We start from the raw sequence: 22364 nt of genomic DNA on the forward strand, positions 1-22364 counted from the left end.
AAATGCATTACAATGCAGAATTGTTAAATTAGCAGAGAAAGCTCTGAAAATGGAATAATGTGTAAGGAATTGAGAAATTGTTCATTTTAGGAGGAAAAACAAAAAAAAGAACTATAATATATTAGTTTTGAAACATCACAGAGCTCCGATCTGGATGTCTTAGTGTATGATTTGCAGAAGACTAGTATACAGATACAACAAGTAATTAGGGAAGCCAGCAAGACATCATTCTCTATCCTTTATTGCCCGGACAATTGAGGTTATACTGTTGCAAATTAGGGCATTGGTGAGACCTTATCTAGACAATATCGGACCCCTGTTTAAGGAATGATGCTAATGTGCTGAAGTGGTTTCTTGCACAGACTGCCATGCAGAAATAAGGTTACAATCTGATAAACCAGAGTAGTTTTGAATGGCCAAGTAATCTACTCCTAGATTTAAATGTGACTTTCTAATTAAGATTTATTCTGGTTCTTATCATGGATTTCAATAATTTTCTCGCCACTGATATTAAGCTAATTGGCTTGCAATTGGTACTATGTTAACAGCTCTTCAAGTCTTGACAAGATCTCCTAAATCCAGAAAGGAATGAATAATTTTCTCCCTTGATTCTTTACACCCTGTGATATCTTTTATCTGGGTTTGGTGACTTATCTATTTATAAAGATGATAAACCTCTTTATAACTCCTCTTTCATTGTGTTTATCTCTTCTAATTTTTCCATAACACTGGGTTCTTGCTCTGTTGTGAAGACTGTCATAAAATATTGGTATTGGTTTATCGGTATTAGATCATTATTCTCATCCTGGCTATAGGTAAATAGCCCCACCACCTCATGGGCAGCCTTGGGAGAGACAAAGGCTATGGGATTAACCCCTAATCCAGAGTGGAAGCCCTAAAGCAGCTGGACATCATTGAACATCTTTCTGGCACTCCTGTAGCCAACTGGTGCCAAATGCAATGCTTCATATTCTTTCTTTTGGACTACACTGGTGAGGCTGAGAGAAGAATCTTGATGACTGGGCATCTCAGGATCTCCGTACCTTCTGCCTAGGCTTGTGGTGATGATGATCATCACCTATTGTCCTTCGAGACAGATGGATGCCAATGATAACATTGCACATTTACCAAGATACAGTGAGGAGCTTGTCCTGTATACTGTTTACAAAAATCAAACCATTACACAGTGCATTGAACTAAAATAAGATAAAGCAAAAGCAAAGCAGTGGAAGTATAAAAGCTACTGAAAAGTGCAGTGCAGGTATCTGACATGCAAAATCGTAACAAGGTAGATTACGAGGACAAGAGTGCACCCTATTGTACAAAAGGGCCTTTTGAGAGTCTGATAATAGTGGCAGAGAAGATATCCCTGTGCTTGGCAGGAAATGCTTCCAAGCTTTTGCATCTTCTGCCTGATGGGAAAAGGAAGGAGATAATGTTTGGGGTGGGTGGGATCTTTGATTTATGTTGGCTGTCTTACTAGGCAATAGGTCGTGGAGACAGAGGGGAAGCCATAGAGGGGAAGCTGGTTCCTGAAAAGTGCTCAGCTGTGCACACAACTCTCTGCAGTTTGTTGTGGTCATCTGCAGAGCGGTTGTTAATTCAAGCCATTATGCCTCCAAACCGAATCCATCAATAAAAATTGTTAAGTGTTAACCAGGCATTACAAATTCCTTGAGCGTCCTGAGGAAGTAGAGTTGTTGTTGAACTTTCTTGGTTGTGGCATCAATGTGGTTAGACCAGCACAGGCTATTGGTGATTCTCACACCTGGGATCTTGAAGATTTCAACCCCCTCAACCTCAGTAGCAACTAAGTAGACAGGAGCTTGTGTCTCCCACATTTTTTTGAAGTCAATGACCAGCTCATTTTCTAGAGAAATGTGACCCTTACCCACAACCATCCACAAGTTACCTTTTTGTTACAATAGGTCCCATTCCACTTAGTATTTGCTTGTTTTTTATAGATTTATGAGACATCTTTGGATTGTATTTGCCAAGATCTTTCATGTAGTGTACTTCCTTTGCTTTCCTAGTTTCTCTTTGAATAAATTAGTTACACTTTATCAGGTTTCCCAAGGCTAAATGCCTGATGTTTCCCAGAATGCTTCTCTTTTGTGCCTTATCTTCTTACCTGGGGATTGTCTGAAACCCCTTTTGAAATGTCTGTCTTGCTCTGACTGTGACTTACCTCCAAGTAGTCTGTCCATGTTTGGCAAATCAGTTCTGCCTGGCTTTGAGTTTGAAATATTGCCATCTGTCTACTGATAAAGGAAATCTATTGGTTACAAATTTCATGGTGAAAGTAATACTAAAAGAAAATAATGTAAAAGCAAAGCTTTGCTTTCTCCATTGCTAACTTAAACCAGTGCCATTTTATTGTTAAGCTCATGCATGTAATCAAAAAATGAGATCCCGGAAAACGATAAATCTTTGTCACATTCATTTCCCTGGAAATGGAAAAGTACAGAAACCTGCATATAAAAGATTTCAAAGGAGTAAATGAGTTGGGAAAATGTGCCTCCAGATTAATAACCATGATACCATGATAATTGGAAAGATTTTTATCTCAAGATCATCACTGCTGTGCGAAGCAACTATTTATAAATATAATCGATTTCTCCAGTGACTCATGCTTTGACTGTAACATAGCCAATGTTCGCTGAGATTTTGCTTATCTCCTAAGGTGTTTCGGTGAGGACACTTGCATCAACGTCCCAGGTATCGATGGTTACATAGTGGTCCTTCAACCTGTTGAACCAAAGATTACCATTAGTGGATTGGATCATTTTTCCAGACCGGCATCAGAGTTCGAAAGCAACAGAGGCGTGGTTCTATTTCCTGGCCTCAGGATCATGAGCACTGTTAGAAGAGGGGGACGTGAGGATGGCAAAGGTTGGTTGATTTTACATTTTAGTAACAGAACTATGTCAAAGAAGGGAGGCAAAATTTTCCCAACAAGGTGGAAAATTTGAAAAAATCTATTAAACCAACTGAATAGCCCTGAAACACTAGCACAGGTTTTCTTAAATTCAAATTTTAACAAACCTCAACTTACAAACTTCAGTCATTTAATAATAATTTTCTGATACTTAAATTTCCTAGTTATAACACATTAAAGATACAACATAAATGAAATGTAATGTTATTTTAGGATTGTTCTCTTATATCTATTTTCTTTTAATATAATTCAAAGAACTGGAAGTTGCCAATCTTTGGTCCAAACAGATATTGAAGCAGCAATTCAAACTCGAGGATTATTGACTATAGATTCTCTGGGGATTTGTGTCAATTGGAAGGTGAATTAGATTTCAATATCACTTTTTATTTGTGATACCTGTTTGCCCTTCTGTTTTATCCCATTCTTCTCAGCGTCTAGTATTCCACTCTGACTTTCTTTCCCTGAGGAAGGCCAAGTTCTCAAAGGATCAGCAACCCTCCCAAGCAGATGATTAAGAATTATCTGAGACTAATCCTGGGTTGAATTGTAAATTAAATAACACACTAAAGGAAGTAAAATCCTCCACATAGGCAAAGTGAGAGAGGAAATAAATAACCTGTCTCCTTACTTTAACATAAGAAATACAAGCAAACTGGCATATAAAAAGACCAAAGTATGAATATTAAAGTAATTGACTTATGCTATTGGTATGAGAAAAGGAGAGAATCAGTGTTATCATTAGCAAAGAGACTATTTTTAACATCTTAATTGTTAACTACTATTGAACAAATGTACATAGTTAACAATTAAGATGTTAAAAATAGCATCAGATAAAAGCTTACAGTTGCCCGAGTGCCCTGGCCAATATTTATCCTTGATTTCATGGTACAAATCTACTCTCCAATGTCTAGTGTCTTTGATGTGTGCTAATTAAGCTGTACTGTGTAAGTCAGGAGAGAGCTGGAACCATGCTCCTTTACTGATATTAATCAAGCCCAATGCTGGTTCTTGATCTTACTGAGCTAAATGACCAGTCCATGTTCTTTACTACAACATCATTCATTTCATTGATTCTGCTCACTTTCATTACAGAGGTAAGTTCAGGTAAGGAAAATTTTACACATTTTTCTGAAGCATAATATCTTTGTTTCTAATTAAATTACTATAGTTCAGTGTATTTTAAACAAATCTATTACCCTTTATTGTGAATTACTTTATAATTTGAAAGAAAACATTTACATCCATGGCTGGTTGGATAGGGCAGGGCATGCCATATTATCTCATCAGCAAATTAATCTTTGAGCTAGTTGGTGAAATTATTCCTCCTGTAGTGATGGTAATCACTGTTGATTGTTGAGTCCAGTGGGATGCCTTCGTGTGAAGGACCAATACAAATATATCTTCTTTCTTTTGGTAAGTGTTTTAATTTTGCCCTTGATAGGCTGATACAGAACTTAGAAAGTGTGTGTGGGTCGGCACAGTATGCAGACAAAGATAATGTTATGCACTTGAGGTATAAAATGAAATGACTATTGTTACGTAACCCGTAGCTGGTGTTTGACCAGCAGAGAAAGAAGAATCCGTTGGAGTCTGGTGGTACTGTATTTAAAGGTGTTTATTAATAAAATTAAGCAAAACCATATCAATAATGCAAATATACATATAACACAAGATAGCAGTAATAAACCTAAAAGTGTAGGAATAATAATAATAAGCAATAATAAACAAGCTCTATCGATGTCTCGGGGTAAATGAATTGTCATAGAATATAAAGTTCAGTTCAGTTCATGAGTGCTGAGGTAGTTATGTTGTATTGTAATCGTTGGAGAGAGAGAGAGAGAGAGAGAGAGAGAGAGAGAGAGATGTAACAGCTAGGGCAGCCAAACCTTCCTTTGCTTTCTTAGTCCATCGTATCGTTGTGGTCTTTCAGTTATGAACTCTCTGGTCTTCAGCCAGACTGTTCTTCTGTGGTGGACTTGTCACTCTGGCATGAGTGGACACACACACAAGTCCCCACCGGCCCTGCTGTAATACTGTGAGCTTTACTGACCGATCTCCTGGTTCGGTCCCCGAAGCCCCCACCTTTCTTGTGGGTTCCAACACTCAGTCAGTGGCATGTTTGGAGGGTGTCTCTCCAGACCTGTCTTTTTATCCCTACTAACGGGGTCTCAGCTATCCATCAATCCTGAATGACTGTGTCCATCAAATCAGGCCACTCCTACAGTCCACTGAGGAATGTTATTGAGCAAACTATTGTCCTTGCAGCGAAACAGTAAATAATTCAAAAGGAGTCACAATACAGTTAATCAGCAAACTCTCTCTCTCTCTCTCTTATCTGTTGCAGATGTTCTTGCCTGTTTTTCGTCTCTCTTTCTCATGGTCAGCATAGCAACAGTAATAGTTTGTGGTTCTCGGGGGGGATAATTAACTCTGTACCCCATTGTCCATCAGGTCTGTTCATCATCCATAACACTATAATGTGGGTTATGAAACATAGCCATCATTAGTATCGCTCTGGCAGAGAAATGGTATGAGTTATTCCACCCAAATGGATATATTTAAGCTTAATGTGAAATTCCATCCAACCAGCCTGGGTAAGAACTGAAGAGACAACCAACTGAAAAAAAAACAATTTGCTGTCCAAGGAGAGGCTGGTATTTTGGGACTTTTATACTGCTTAAGCACCTATCAGATGAAATATAACATATGTGATACTGGCATTGCTGTTTAAGGTGATACCTTTTAGAATTATATCATTTGATTTATGTGATATAATTGCTGTTCAAATTCTATGTTTGCCTCTGTGGAAAAGGCCCAAATAAGAAACTGTCCTCTCATCATAAGCTCTTTCATTTCACAAAGTATGTTGATGTTAATTAGTCACTATATTTCAGCAACTTAGTGAGAAATACTGAGAGAATATGCCAAGAAATATAGTGCAGTTAAAGAACTCCACAGTAGAGCAAGTAGAGAAAGCTGGGCCACTGGATTTTCCAGTGAAAGTTGTTGCCTAAAAAATGCAGACCATGGAAAGAAGTGTTCACAGTGAATATTTATCTGGATATGGCAAATAAATTTGAAAGCATTATTGCGGCACATTGGTTACAAGGAGAAAGGTATGAATCAAACTATAAAGCCATCAAATGAGGCTTTCAGAATTCCCTTTCCCAGAAGCTCACTCGGTAGCTTATTCAATACAGAAATTGGCAGTTTTGAGATTTTGGGAAAATAGGGTTAGGGACAAAGGTGGCAATGAGGTAAATGATCAGCCATGATCATAGTGAATGACAGCGAGGATCTAGACCCACTGCATTTTGTTTATTGCCACAACTGAGCTACAGCAGAAACAATCTTACTGGCTCTCCAATCAACCTTGGATTACCCGGACAATAATAATACCTATGTCAGACAACTGTTTATTAACTGCAGCTCAGTGTTTAACACAATCATCCCTGAGTTCTAATCAATAAGCTGCAAATGCTGGGCCTCTATACTTCCCTCTGCAACTGGATCCTTGACTTCCTCACCAGGAGGGCACAATCTGTGCAGATTGGAAATGATATATCCTCCTCTCTGACAAATAATAGTGGTGCACCTCAAATTTGCCTGCTTAGCCCACAGCTCTACTTTCTTTACACCCACAATTGTGCGACTATGCACAGCTCAAATGGCATCTGTAAATTTTCTGACAACGCAATTATTATTGGCAGAATATCAGATGGTGACGTGGAGGTGTACAGGAGCAAGATAGATTAGCTGGTTGAGTGGTGTCACAACAACCACCTTGCACTCAACGGCAGTAAGACCAAGGAATTGTTTGTGGAAGGGGAAGTTGGTGGAACACACACCAGTTCTCATCAAGGGATCAACAGTGGAAAGGATGAGTTGTTTCAAGTTGAAGATCTGAAGATCTATCCTGAGCCCAACATATTGATGCAATTGCAAAGCAAAGAAGGCTATATTTTTTTAGGAGTTTGAGGAGAATTGATGCATCACCAAAGACACCCGCAGTTTACTACAGATGTACAGTGGAGAGCATTCTAACTGGTTGTAGCACTGTCTGATATGAAGGGCCCTTTGCACAGAAACAGAAAAAGCTGCAGAAAGTTGTGAACCCAGACAACTCCATCATGGGCACTAGCCTCCCCAGCATCCAGGACACCTTCAATAGGCAAAGCAGCAAAACAGTGGCACCCATCTTTAAGGACCCCCATCACCTAGGAAATGCCTTCTTCTCATTGCTGCCATGAAGGAGAAGGTACACCAGAAGGCACACAACTAACGCTTCAGGAATAGCTCCTTCCCCTCTGCCATAAGATTCCTGAGTGGGCAATGAACCCATGAACATGTCCTCACTATTTTTCCTCTCATCTTTCACTACTTTTTTAATTTTTAATGTTTTTAGTTTTATTGTAATTTAATCATTTTACTACTCATTTACTGTATATTGCTGCCTCAAAGCAAAATAAAAATTCTCACCACATGATAGTGATATTAAACCTAATTCTGATTCTGATTCATCATTAAAATAGGGTTCTAGCATATGCAATTTCAGTTGCTGCTGTTTTGGGGATTCTAGCATGTAAGTTGCTCCAATTTCTGTCTCCCTTTTCTAGCCACTGAATGAAATTATGTTCTGATATTATAAGTTTTTTTTATTTAATGAAGTACTTTGTTGCAGGTTTGAGAATGCCAACTACTTTCCGACATCTAGTGAGATAATGGGGTTCATCAGCTATGACCCAAATCAGAGATTAAGTGAAATGTCTTAACTTTTTGTGGCAAATATAAGATTTCTGTTTTAGTGTGATTTCATTTTTGATGTGAGATTGATTTGTGTTCACCAGCATTTTTTAAAAATATTCGTTTTGCAGCCCGTCATCCTGGTGGACCTGAAGAAATTGTTCACAACCTGGATTACTGTGATATTTTGGTCACAGGAGATGAATTAAATTCTGAAACTGAATGTCTGGAACTAGAACCAATTGAGTTGCATGGGAAACATCTTGAATTCACTAATTCCACTGCAGGGATGTCAATTTACGGTAACTGCCAAATCTTGTATATTCATTTATTTGTAGTTCAAAATTGACTTATTTCATTTATTAAGTTGACCAACATTTAACAGCATTTGTTGGTTTGACACACTGACTTTATTAAAAATATTCCATAATAATATTAGTTATTTTAGTTGTTTTTTTAAAAAAAAATTTATTTAATGTGACAGCTCAGAGTAAGCCCTTAAGGCCATTCAAGCTGTGCCACCTGGTAACTGTTGATTTATCAATAGCCTAATCACAGAATAACTTACAATGAGCAATTAACCAACCAACCAGTACACTTTTGGAATGTGAGAAGAAACCACAGAGCTCAGACAAAACCTACGCAGTCATGGGGACAACATACAAACTCTGCAGGCAATGGCAGGAATTCTTTTATAGCAAAGCACAAAGTCCATATGACCAATGTAATAGGATTGTTGTTATAGATCATCAGGAACATAAACTGCTGCAATTAATATACAATCATTATACAACTATATGTTTTAGTTTCAAAGAACATGAAAATAAGCAAGTTATTCTGATAAAAGGCTGGGAAGTACAATATGCTAAAATGAAAGAATGTAGTGCAAATTATAATAGAATTTGTGACACTCTTCAAGTCCATGATTTTCTCCCCCACAGTTCTAGAAAATATTAGTTGGCACTTATGTACATCGTGATGAACAAGGCCTCCTTCTACCTGACAGTTGTAACCTGTGCTTTTTGTTAGGTGTGGACACCATGGCAAACTATGAGCATGTGCTTCGCAAACTCCGATATCGCCACTGGGAAACTGCGTCCATTTTTGGCCGAAAGTTTAGGCTGACATGCTCAGAACTCAATGGGCGTTACACAAGCAATGAATTTAACTTAGAGGTGAGAAGAAAAGACAGCTCTGGTATACATATTGAGAGGGTTGATGTATTATGGTCAGAAAGCAGAGTTGCTCAATGCATGATTGCTATATGTAATTTACTTGGTAAGCAATAGTGCATTCACACTGTCACAGCTCAGGACTGTGAGAATTGATTTGACAGGATGATTATTGACCACCTTGCTTTCCTTTGTCTAGGTGAACGTTCTTCACAACATTAATCTTATGGACCATGTTAATCATGTGGTTGTTCAGCCTCAGTTTCTCCAGTCTATCCATCATTCGCTGCCCGATCTCCCAGGTCACAACCTTAATACTGCTCATAACTCAGGTAACAGAGCAACTTGCTTGAAAAGAACAGACAAAGTGAGTAACTTTGTTATTAAAAAATGGGAATGTTAATATTTACAGGCTAACGTTATCATGACACAAAAAATTAGCTCCGTAGCAGTCTATTTGAACTGTCTCTGATGTCCACATTGACAAATTCACCACTCTGATAGCTGGTTTGCTATGCCGCTATCATCTGTTGTTGAAATAGATTGCTGTCTTCTTTGATTTTACAGCAGTGTAGTACATTAACTGGCAATCGAATCTTTTGGCATAAAGGGTGCCAATTCCTGCCATGTTACAAAACTTATTCAATTAATTTATGACTGCATTGCCGATGTTTCCTCAGCTTCTATTACCCTTTCTTTCTGCACAAGGATCACTATTGATGTGGAAGGGAGTTAGAAACATCAAAGGTTCAAAAGTTCATTTTATTATCAAAGTAAGTTTGCAGAGTACCACTCTGAGATTTGTCTTCTCCAGATAGCCATAGAACACAAAAACACAGAAACAGTTGAAAGAAAGACGTCAATTTCCCCCCCCACCCCAGATAAAAAGAAACAAAAACTCTCAAACACCAACCTCCCCTCCCCCAAACCCTGTTGGAAGCGTCAATGAAGAGAGGCTTCACTCAGGGAAAGGAAATCTGAAGTTTTTTCCTTTTCTTCTTTATATCTGCTCAGCTAGATAAAGACAACAGGCAAAATACCACAATGCTCCTTTTACAGGATGTGGCAAGGCAGGGAAATGCCCACTATCCCCAACACTACAAATGTGAGGGGTGCTTCCTACTTCCACTTCTAACAAACTGCATTAAGGAGTTGGAAGTGGAACTGGATGAACTTCTGGATGCATTCAGGAGGCTGAAGGGGGTGATAGGACAAATTGAGAGGTAGTTACACCCGAAGTGCAAGACACAGGACACTGGGTGACTGGAAGGAGAAAGGGGCTAAGGAGCCAGTGCAGAGCACCCCTGTGGATTCCCCTCAACAACAGGTATATTACTTTGGATACTGTCAGGGGAGTGGGAGATGACATAACAGAGGAAAGTCACAGTGGTCAGCTCTGGCACTGAGTCTGTCTCTGTGAATCAGATCGGAAGTGGGAAGAAGAGGCACCATGTGGTGAAAAGGGATTCATTAGGGGAACAGACAGGAGGTTCCGTGGGTCAGAATGAGATTCCCAGATGGGATGTTGCCTTCTGGGTGCCAAAGCCTGGGATATCTCAAATCAAGTCCTTAGTGTTCTTAAGTGGGAGGATGAACAGACGGAAGACATGGTCCATGTAGCTACCAATGACATAGATAGGACAAGTGAAAAGTTTCTACACAGGGAGTTCACAGAGTTAGGTGCTAAGTTAAACGGCAGGACCTCCAGGGTTGTGATCTCAGGATTGCTACCCATGCCACGTGATAGTGAGGCAAGGACTAGGAAGATCATACAATTTAACACGTGGCTAAGGAGTTGGTGTAGAAGGGAGAGCATAAGACTTTTTGATCATTGGTCTCTTTTACAGGGAAGATGGGATGTGTACGGAAGGGACAGATTGCAACTGAACAGGAGGATGACTAATAACCTAGCAGGAAGGGTTATTAATTCTACATGGTGGGGTTCAGACTAGAGCTATGGGGATGGGAACTTGAGTGCCAGAACAGTTAGTGGAAAGGTTGTGGAGGCAGATGTTGGTAAGATCTCAGACAAAGTTAGGAATCAAAAGGTTGAGCATGGTGCAATAAAATCAAAAAAGGTTGCACGCAGTATATGGAAAAAGGAAGATGACTTTGCAACACAGTTGCAGATTGGCAGATATGATGTAAGCATCAATGAATCATGGCTGAAAGATTATAGCTGGAAACATAATGTCCGAGGATACACATTGTACCAAAAGGACAGGCAGGAAGGCAGAGGGGGTGGTATTGCTCTGTTGGTAAAACAGGAAATCAAATCATTAGAAAGAGGCAACATAGGGTCAGAAGGTGGTGAATCAATGTGGATAGAGCTAAGGAACTGCACGGGTAAAAAGACTGATGGGAGGTGTATACAGTCCCACCAAACAGTAGAAAGGATGTGGCCTACAAATTACAATGGGAGTTAGAAAATGCAAGCTGAAAAGGCAATGTTACAATAGTCAGGGGGACTTCAATATACAGGGAAACAGGTTGGAGCTGAATTACAGGAGGGGGATTTTCTAGAGTGCCTAAAAGATGGCTTTTAAGAGCAGCTCATGGTTTAGCCCACTAGAGGATCAGATATTCTGGTTTGGGCAATGAACCATAATTGATTAGGCAACCTAAGGTAAAGGAATCTTTTGGGGCAAGTGATCATAATGTGATTGAATTCACCCTGAAATTCAATAAGGAGAAGCTAAAGTTAGATGTCTCAGTATTAGAGTGGAGTTGGTCAAAGTTGATTGGAAAAGAACACTGGCAGTGATAATGGCAGAACAGCAATGGCTGGAATTTCTGGAAGCAACTTGAAAGACATGGAATATTAACATCCCAAAGAGGAAGAAGTATTCTAAAGAAAAGATCATACAATCATGGCTAACAAGAGAAGTCAAAGCCAACAAAAAAGCTAAAGAGAGGGCATATAATAAAGTAAAGATTAATGGGAAGTTAGAGGATTGGGAAGCTTTTAAAAACCAATAGAAGGCAACTAAAAAGTCATTACGAAGGTAAAGATGGAGCACAAAAGTAAGCTAGACAATAATATCAAAGAGGATACCAAAAGTTTCATCAGATACATGAAGTGTATAAGAGAGGTGAGAGTGGATATCAGACAGCTAGAAAATAATACTGGTGAGGCAGTAATGTGGGAACGACAAAACAGCAGATGATCTGAATAATATTTTCCATCAGTCTTCACTGTGGAAAACACCAGCAGTATGGTGGATGTCCCAGGTGTTAAGAGGCATACAGTATGTTAAGTTACCATAACTAGACTGAAGATTCTTGGGAAACTGGAGGAATGATGGTAGTTAAGTCACCTGGACCAGGCGGTGTGCACCCCAAAGTTCTGAAAGAGGTAGCTGAAGAGATCATAGGGGCATTAGTAATAATATTTCTAGAATCATTAGATTCCCTAATGGTTCCTGAAGACTGGAAAATTGTAAATGTCACTCCACTCTTCAAAAAGGGAGAGAGGCAGAAGAAAGAAAATTATAGACCAGTTATTCTGATCACAATGGTTGGGAAGGTGTTGAAGTTTATGGTTAAAGATGCAGTTTGGAGTACTTGGAGACAGATGATAAAAAATGCCATTATCAGCATAGTTTCCTCAAGGGAAAATCCTTCCTGACCGATCTGTTGGAATTCTTTGAAGGTATAACATGCAGGATAGACAAAGGAGAATCAGTTGATGTTGTGTGCTTGGATTTTCAGAAGACCTTTGACAAGGTGCCATGCATGAGGCTGCTTAACAAGCTACAAGCCCATAGCATTACAGTAAAGATTCTAGCATGGATAAAACAGTAACTGATTAGCAGGAGGGGAAGAGTGAAAATAAAGGGAGGCTTTTCTGGATGGCTGCTAATGACTAGTAATGTTCCATAGTGGTCCTTGTTGGGACCAATACTTTTTTCTGTTATATGTCAATGATTTAGGTGATGGAATTGGTGGCTTTGTTACAAAGTTTGCAGATGATATGAAGGGTAGTTTTGATAAAGTAGAGAGGCTACAGAAGGACTTAGACAGATTAGGAGAAAGGGCAAAGAAGTGGCAGGTGGAATACAGTCTTGGGAAGTATATGGTCATGCAATTTGGTAGAAGAAATGAAAAGGCTGACTATTTTGTAAATGGAGAGAAAATACAATAATCTGAGGTGCAAAGGGACTTGTAAGTCCTTGTGCAGGATTCCCTAAAGTTTAACTTGCAGGTTGAGTTTGTGACGAGGAAGGCAAATGCAATGTTAGCATTCATTTCAAGTAGACTCAAATATCAAAGCAATGATGTAATGTTGAAACTTTATAAAGTACTGGTGAGGCCTGATTTGTATTGTAAGCAGGTTTATATCCCTTATCTAAGAAAGGATGTGCTGAAACTGGAGAGGGTTCAAAGGTAGTTCATGAAATGATTCCAGGATTGAATGGGTTGTCATATAGATCAGGGCTTGTATTCACTAGAGTTCAGAAGAATCAATGGTGACCTTATTGAAACCTATCAAGTGGTGAAAGGCCTTGATAGACTAGATGTGTGGAGAGGATGTTTCCTATGGTGGGAGAGTCTTAGACCAGATGGCACAGCCTCAGAATAGAGGGATGTCCTTTTTGAACAAGTTAAGGAAGACATTCATTAGTCAGAGTGTGGTGAATATGTGGAATTCTTTGCCACAGGAAATTGCAGAGGCCACGTCTTTATGCTTATTTAAGACAGAGGATGATACATTCTTGATTGGTCAGGGCACGAAGAGATACCATGAGAAGGCAAGAGATTGGGCTAAGAGGGAAAATGGATCATCCACGATGAAATGGCAGAACAGACTCAATGGGCCAAATGGCCAAATTCTGCTCCTATGTCTTGTGGTCTTTTGGTCTAACCCCTCCCCCACAAAAGCTAACATCACCCACATGGAGAAACAACAACAAAAACATCATACAAATATAGCTGTATTCACAAGGTTACTCTTACCTCACTATTCCCAAGTTCAATAACAAAATGAGTAGCAGAGAGTGATGCTTATCATTCTGACAATACACGTTGTTCTCTTGCCTTTCAAGATGATTCTCATAGTCCCGCAGCACAGACTGTTAAAATTCACAAGTTGGAGGCCAAACTGACAAAATATTTAATGAAATAAAACCACTAAGTTAAAAGAAGTAAAACTTCATGCATTCTACAATAATAATCTGTGCTACCTGGAATAATAGTTTCCCCCAAATTGTTTCCCTGTGTTCACCATTTTCCCCTTATAACTGCATGGTAAAGCAGAGGGAAGGCTGCTCCTCATGGAGGAAGCAGAAAATGACCCAAAGGTCAACTGCGAGCAGCTTTCAACTGGATGACCAACTGAGAATAGATCAAGTGACACTAGGATAACCAATTCCGGGAAACATCTGAGGGACAGACTGTTGATCCACAGAGCCTACAAATCCTAACCCTAAATAATGGAAGAAAATTGCAGGCTATATATGGATCTGCTGTCAATACCAGTCATGTTGCACGAGGTGGAAGCATCTGAACTTAGGCAGTTCAACTGTTAAAAAGATGGCATCTAATTCCATGGACTCTCAGTTTGAAGATGAAGGACCAACCAACCGTAATTAGGTTATGGATGACTTTTGAAATTGTTGCCTCCATGACAATTCAAAATTATACTATTTGGAAAATAGTCATATTTTTCTCAAGTTCTATAACATGATATGTTAGTTCTTAGTCACTCACTCTGTTTTCAATCTTCTCATCTCTTAAGCCATCTGCGCTCACCTTCTCACTAATAGTATCATTTCCTACACCTACAACGCCAGTTTAGCCAACTACTAGCCTCCAATGTTGTCTGATAGTCCGCAGAAGCAGGCTGTTTGGTCCACCAAGTCCAGACCAAATATCACCACTCCCATTTACTCTGATACTAAGTGTGTCCTTCTGCTCAGGGTCATGCCAATTCAACCAGCCCCATCCCACCCACCCAGATTCTCCAACACACACACACCACATGATAAAAGGGCAATTTATAGTGACTACCTGCGTGCCTTTGGGTTGTAGCAGGAAACTGGAAGACCAGGAAGAAACCTATAGTGTCACAAGGAAAACTTGAAAAATCCAGCACCTGGATTTATCCTGTGTCTTTGGACCTACAAGCCAGTCGTTTCACCTGCTGCACCACAGCAGCCCTTGATCTACCAATGACTTCTTCTGTCCTTCCCTCGTCATACCCCTTGCCTCAGTAAAATTTAGCATTTCACATTTGTCATTCCCCTCCAAATTCCTAGAATAAATTATCTAACCCCAGATCCATACTCATTGTCTCTCCACTCCATTTCTCCAACTGAATTTCCAAAAAAAGTTTGAACGTTACTAATTATAAATAATGGTACCCTGATGCCATCTGCTTCCACATCATTCTGACTGACATAGTTGACCACAACAATTTTCTCTCCCAATTCTTTCTGCCTTTGTCATGGCAAGTGAGAGGATATTCAGTGGAAAAATATCAAAAGTAAAGCTGCAGTGCTGGAGACCTATAATGGAAACAAGAAGTGCTGAAAATACTCAACAGATCAGGCTTTCAACCCAAAACATCAGCAGTTTCCCAATCTGCATGTTTGGTTGACCTCCTGAGTATTTTCTATTTTTTATTTGTATTAGCAAAGCCTACTCTCCTGATTCCATCCTTGTATGCCCCAATGTATCCAGAGAGTTACTGCAGTGGCTTTTCTTTCTTGACAAGCGTTAGGTCATTATCTTTTGAGCGGATCAACAACAAGCTGGCAAGAAATTCAGGGCTCTATCAGGTTTCATCGGCACTGCAATTCATCAGTCTCTGCCTCCCAGGTTTCTCACCTTTTTGAAATAAATCTAGTTGCTTGTTAAATATTCAGCACAGGATAAGCAGAAATATTCTCTAATTTTATTTTGGTTAAAAGTTGAACATATTGCAATAATAACAGGCTTTCCAAATCATCATCTCCCTCTCCTTGGCAACTTTCATGCTCGAGTCCTTTATCATTTCTGTACTCCGTCAATTTTATCCACTATAATATAACAGATTTTCATTATTTGACAAGTGGTGATTGAACTTAGATAATAAACTGTATAAAACTCTACCTCTCTTTCCTGTTTTATAATACTCCTTAAAATTTACTTCAGATATCTCTTTGTGTGTCGTGATATCAAATGTAGTTTGATAGTTCTCTTCTGAAGTGTCTTAGGATGCCTAACTAAAGTAAGCCACTTTATAAATACGAGTTTTCATTATAATTGCTCACTTAAAAAGAAACTAAAATAAAGAGCTGAATGTGTATTTAAAAATCTAATTATCCTGTACAATTGCGCAACATGATAAAATAGTCAGAAATTAGGTTGTCATTTGTCAGGTACTGAATAATCTTTTGCTGCCCAAGTCCACCAAGGTAAAAACAATTTAGGAAGTCTCAGTATCTGCAATATTGTGGATACTTGTGAATGGTGATGTGACAGTCATTTTCAGTGGTAAATGTAATATATAGTTAACAGTCCCAAAAATGATTGCAAAATTGCAGGTATAATTTGAGTCATATATTTCACAATTCTAAAAGACTGTCGCACTGTAAATCAGAGAATTGTAAATTGTACCATTTCCTCTCTTTAAATTGTGAATCTTTGTAATATATGACATCAAAATTTTACTTTGTACTGTCTTTTATTGAGCTTGTAATTCAAGTTCCTTAAGATCTTTCCTCGGTTCATTCCAAAAGGGCCTAGTAATTATAATTCTTTTTTCTGAAACCCTTGAAGATTTGTGTGAAACAAGCCTGACTGTTTGTTATATGGCTTTTAGCCTTTCATATCCATAGAAATCATCCCTGTCAGGCAGATAACTGGTGATAAACATCCTATCCCCATTTTAACTAGGTTTATACAAAGAAAAGGCAAGTGAAATATTTAATCTGCTTCAAAGAAGAGTAGCGGGGAACTTTTCTCCAGCCTGTTTCCAAATCTTCAAAGATTACTTTTGAAAATGGTCAAAAGACACTGTCCATAGCGGGGGTACTCCCTTCTGCTGCCTGCATGGGATGATGAGTCTATCGGGACCCTGAGGAATTGTGGAAACTGTGTGGTGGTTTCTTTCGAACTTATAGTCTTTTAACATCTTTGGACTATTTTTACCGTGGCCACGGTCTGTTTTTTAATCAAATTATGGTATTGTTTGCACTGTTGTAATTATGTGTTGTAGCTATGTGGTTTTGTGCAGGTCTTGTAGCTTTAGTTTTTGGTCTTGTTTTGTCTGGTGGATTTGGAGCTCCTTTCTGGGAAATGCACTAAGATGGTAGCACGATATTAATATGCAGCAGTCTCTCTGGACTCTGGATTGGGGATTGCCAAATGTTATGTGGATTTTCTGGTGTAGTCTATTTTGTCATGTGCTTTGTTGATATCATTCTGGAGGAACGTTGTCTCATTTTTTAACTGCATTGCATTTGTGGTTTTTAAATGACAATAAACTGAATCTGAATCACCATTCTCATTTTGGCAACCCATCCTTGCAAGTGTTTACAAAGAGATACTGCATCCTCCTCCCAAACAACCCCATCCCATCAAGGGATCATGCCATCAGTCAATTTTCCCCTCCCTTTAAACACTTATACTATGTCACTTATGCTAGTACCTAAGAAGAGCATGGTAACCTGCCTCAATGACTATTGTCCAGTACCACTTGCATCCACAGTGATGAAGTGTTTTGAGAGGTTGGTGATGAAACATATCAACTCCTGCCTGAGAAGCAACTTCAATCCACTCCAATTTGCCTCCTGGTGCAATAGGTCCACAGCAGTTACCATCTCATTGGCTCTTCAGTTAATCCTGAAAAATCTGGATAACAAAGACACACACATTAGGGTGCTCATTATCAACTATACCTCAGCATTCAATACCATCTTCCCCTCAGAACTAATCAGTAAGCTTCAAGACCTTGGCCTCAATACCTCCCTGTGCAATATGATCCTTGATTTCCTCACTTGCAGATTCCAGTCAATTCTGATTGGCACTTATGAATGTGTGGTGAAGCAGAGCTCCAGTGCCATATTCAAGTTTTCTGATGACACCAATGTTGTAGGCTGAATCAAAGGTGGTGATGAATTAGCATATAGGAGGGACATTGAAAAGTTGGCAGAGTGGTGCCACCACGACAAACTCTTACTCAATATCAGCAAGATCAAGGTGCTGATTATTGACTTAAGGAGGAGGAAACCAGAGGTTCATGAGCCAGTTCTCATTGGAAGATCAGATGTGGTGAGGGTCAGCAACTTTAAATTCCTCAATGTTATCATTTCAGAGGACCAGTTAGTACAATTATGAAGAAAGCATATCAGTACTTCTACTTCCTTAGGAGCTTGCAAAGATTCAGCATAACATCTAAAACTTTGTCAAACTTCCATAGATGTGTGATGGCAAGTATATTGACTGACTGAATCACAGACTGGTATGGAAACACCAATGCCCTTGAATGAAAAACCCTACAAAAAGTAGCGGATGCAGTCCGGTCCATCATGGAGAAAGCCTCATTGAGCATATCTACACAGAGCATTGCCGCAGCATTCATCATCAGGGACTCCCACCGCCTAAGCTATGCTCTCTTCTCACTGCTGCCATCAGGAAGATGGTACGGGAGCCTTAGGACTCACATCACTTTTCAGGAGTAATGATTACCCCTCAATCATTAGGCTCTTGAAACAAAGGGCATAACTCCTCTCAACTTCTTTGCCTATCACTGAAATGATCCTACAACCTATAGACTCACTTTCAAGGACTCAACTGGCTGAATGGCCTAGTTGTCATCCTATGTCTTATGGTGTTATGGACTCTTCATCTCATGTTCTCAATATTTATTGCTTATTTATTATTATTATTATTATTATTATTATTATTATTATTATTATTATTGTTGTTGTTGTTGTTGTTGTTGTTGTTGTTGTTGTTGTTGTTATTTCTTTTTTTTGTATTTGCACAATTTGTTGTCATTTGCACACTGGTTGAATGCCCAAGTTGGTGTGGTCTTTCATTGATTCTGTTTTGGATTGGTTGAGTATGCCCACAGAAAAATGAATATCAGGTTTGTATATGGTGACATATATGTACTTTGATAATAAATGTGCTTTGAACTTTGAATATCCCTTTAATCAATATTCTCCTTTAATCAATCCGTACCATGCCCCCTTTGTTTTGCACTGCCCTTTTATCCTTCACTCCTCTTTGTTTCCTCCTCCTCCTCTCCCTTTTTCTTACTTTGCTCATGACTTATAGCATGAGTTTCTCTAAACATTTATATTACTGCATTGCAACAAACTGTAATCTTTTCAAATATCTAATTTGTCTATCCATTAACAAAATAATGTTATGATATTGATTTTTCTGCTATACATCTCACTTAATTCACTGTTTAACAATTAAGATAGTCTTTGTGCATGTTTTGCAAAAGAGCCTGCAATATTTGATATCTAATCCAGTTTTTTTAAAAATTATTTTTAATAAGCACTTCCATTTATTCTTTGAAATTACAATGCCTTAAAGCACTTCACAGTCAAAGAAGCACACTTTGTTAGTTCTTTCGTGATACTGCTGTCACTTGGTATTCATGCTCAGGTGTCCTCCTGTTCACTTATCTTGTGCATACACGTGGTATATCTGCCTGTTTCTCACCTCACTCCCATCATTCACAGTCATTCTTACTCAACCTCGCACACTTGCTCCTAGTCCTTTCTAAACGCTTCTACAAATCAAGTGGAAATCCTGTGCACAGCAACTTTTTACACTTTGGGGGGTTTAATGTATTTTTGTTGAGTTAGAAAATTTGATGGATTTAATAATGCAGAATTAATTAGAATGGCTGATCTTTCCTGGAAAATTCCCCTGTTTGCTTTTGCATGAACCACGCTCAGATCACCACGGTTGAGACTAAAGAGGGATTACAGAAAATCACCACATATTTGATAGATTAGTGGATAGCAAACAACAACAGCACAGTACCAGCATTACCACAATACATGCTGCGTAAGTTGCTTACCACATAAGCAGGTAAAGTAGATTTTAAGAGGAAACTAATCCTAAATTCCTTAGGTTTACTACCTTGTGGGATTTACCCAGAACCAAATTTCAGTGAGAGAGAGAGAGTTTGTCCAAGTTAAATGCAAGGATGGAATTGCATGGGATGTTGGTTTGAAAATTAGCAATTGTCTCATGTGTTAACCTAGTAGTGCACAGTTACAGTATATATTTTATAATTCATTATGAATATTTGAATTATAAGCCAGACCTCTTTTATCTCTTGCTTATGAAATGACATAGTTATCAAAGCCAGTTCCTACTAAAAAAGCGTGACTGTCTTCCTTCAAACCAAATGCAAGTTATCAACTGATTTAAGATTACAGCTTCTTCAAGTTTAAAGTTTTACATTTTTTCTTTTCTTTTCATTCTCTATAACTAAGTTTTTTTTTTATTTTTAGCTATTCCAAGTGCTGCAACTATCGTCATAGTTGTGTGTATTAGCTTCCTAGTCTTGATAATTGTTCTGGGGGTCTTCAGGATCCGAACAGCCTTCCAGCGCACCAGTCGTGAAAACGAGAGTGGGAAAGAAAATGAAATGGATTGGGATGACTCTGCTCTCACCATCACCGTTAATCCAATGGAGGTGAGTCATTTAAAATGATAGCTTAAAAATATTTACATGCAAATTTAATCACATTCTGAAGATGGTGCTTGGGAGGCCATAAGACTATAAGTTATAGGAGCAGAATTAGGCCATTTGGTCTATCCTATTTCTCTGTTATTTCACTGTGACTGATCTATTTCCCATCTCAGCTCTAATCACATACCTTCTCCCCATATCCCTTCATGCTGTGACTAAACAAGAATCTATCAAACTTTCCCTTAAATATACCCCATGACTTGGCCTCCAGACCCACCTGTGGCAACAATTTCCACAGATTCACCTCTCTCACTCCTCATCATCATTAAAGGTCACCCCTCTATTCTGAGACTGAGTCTTCTGGTCTTGGACTATCTCACCATAGGAAACATCCTCTCCACATCCACTCTATTGAGGCTTCTCAGCATTCGATTGGTCACCCCTCATTCCTCTGAATTCCAGTGAGTACAGGCCCAGAGCCATCAAATGTTTTGCATATGACAAGCCTTTCAGACACAGAATCATTTTTGTGAACTTCCTCTGAACCCTCTCCAATGTTAGCACATCTGTTCTTAGATAAGTGGCCCAAAACTGCTCACAATACTCCAAGTGAGGCCTCACCAGTGCTTTGTAAAGACTCAACATCACGTCCTTGCTTTTATACTCCAGTGCTCTTGAAATGAATGTTAACATTGCGTTTGTCTTCCTCACCACTGATCCAGCCTGCAACTTACCCTTTAGGGGATCCTGCACAAAGAATCACTAGTTCCTTTGCATCTCAGATTTTTGAATTTTCTCTCCACTTAGAAAATTGTCTGCCCTTTGTTTCTTCTATCAAAGTGCATGACCTTACACTTCCTAACACTGTATTCCACCTACCGCTTCTCTGCCCACTCTCTCAATCTGTCTAAATCCTTCTGTAGCCTCTCTACTTCCTCAAACCTATCTGCCCCTCCACCTACCTTTGTATCATCTGCAAACTTTGCCACAAAGCAATGAATTCTGTTATCCAAGTCATTAACATACAATGTAAAAAGAAGTGGTCCCAACACAGACCCCTGTGGAACAACCCTGGTCAACGGCAGCCAACAAGAAAAGGCTTCCTATATTCCCACTCTCGGCCTCCTGCCGAACAGCCATTGCTTTATCCATGCTACTATCTTTCCTGCAATACCACAGACTCTTAATTTGTTTAGCAGCCTCATGTGAGGCACCTTGTTAAAGGGCTCTGAAAATCCAAGTACAGAACATTCACTGATTCTCCTTTACCTATCCTGTTTGTTATTTTCTCAAAGATTTATCGGGCAAGATTTTCCCTTAAATAAACCACACTGACTATGGCATTTTTTATTATTTGCCTCCAAGTACCCTGAAAACACATCGTTAACAATCAACTCCAACATCTTCCCAACCATTGAGGTCAGGCTAACTGATGTATAATATCTTTTCTTCTGTCTCTCTCCCATCTTGAAGAGTGGAGTGTCATTTACAATTTTTCGTTCCTGCGGAACTATGCCAGAATCAAATGATTATAGAAAGATCATTACTAATGCCTTCTTAATCTCTTCATCCACCTCTTTCAGAACCCTAGGGCGTATACCATCTGCTCCAGGTGACCTATCAACCTTCAGACCTTTATGTTTCCCAACAGCCTTCTCCCTAGAAATGGCAACTTCACACACTTCTGCCCCCTGACACTCCTGATACTGCTGGTGTATTCCACAGGAAGACTGGTGCAAAGTATTTATTCAGTTTGCCCACTCCTTCCTTGTTCCCCCATTACCACCTTTCAAACATAATTTCTCAGTGAACCAATATCCTCTCTTTTACACTTTATGTATCTGAAGCAACATTTGGTATCCTC

General features: G+C 39.1%; 1 protein-coding gene across 2 annotated transcripts in view; it reads left to right on the plus strand.

The window, feature by feature from the left end:
- The window catches only part of clstn2a (calsyntenin 2a), a 537584-nt gene that overhangs the window by 504437 nt on the left and 10783 nt on the right, over positions 1-22364 (plus strand). For both annotated transcript variants that reach the window (XM_059948013.1, XM_059948017.1), the window contains 5 exons: positions 2684-2892; positions 7813-7983; positions 8711-8856; positions 9053-9185; positions 20319-20503. In XM_059948013.1, the coding sequence (XP_059803996.1) occupies positions 2684-2892; positions 7813-7983; positions 8711-8856; positions 9053-9185; positions 20319-20503 (844 nt within the window). The remainder of the gene's footprint in view (positions 1-2683; positions 2893-7812; positions 7984-8710; positions 8857-9052; positions 9186-20318; positions 20504-22364) is intronic.

The sequence above is a fragment of the Hypanus sabinus genome, chromosome 2 (genome assembly GCF_030144855.1).
Source record: "Hypanus sabinus isolate sHypSab1 chromosome 2, sHypSab1.hap1, whole genome shotgun sequence".
Lineage (NCBI taxonomy): Eukaryota > Metazoa > Chordata > Chondrichthyes > Myliobatiformes > Dasyatidae > Hypanus > Hypanus sabinus.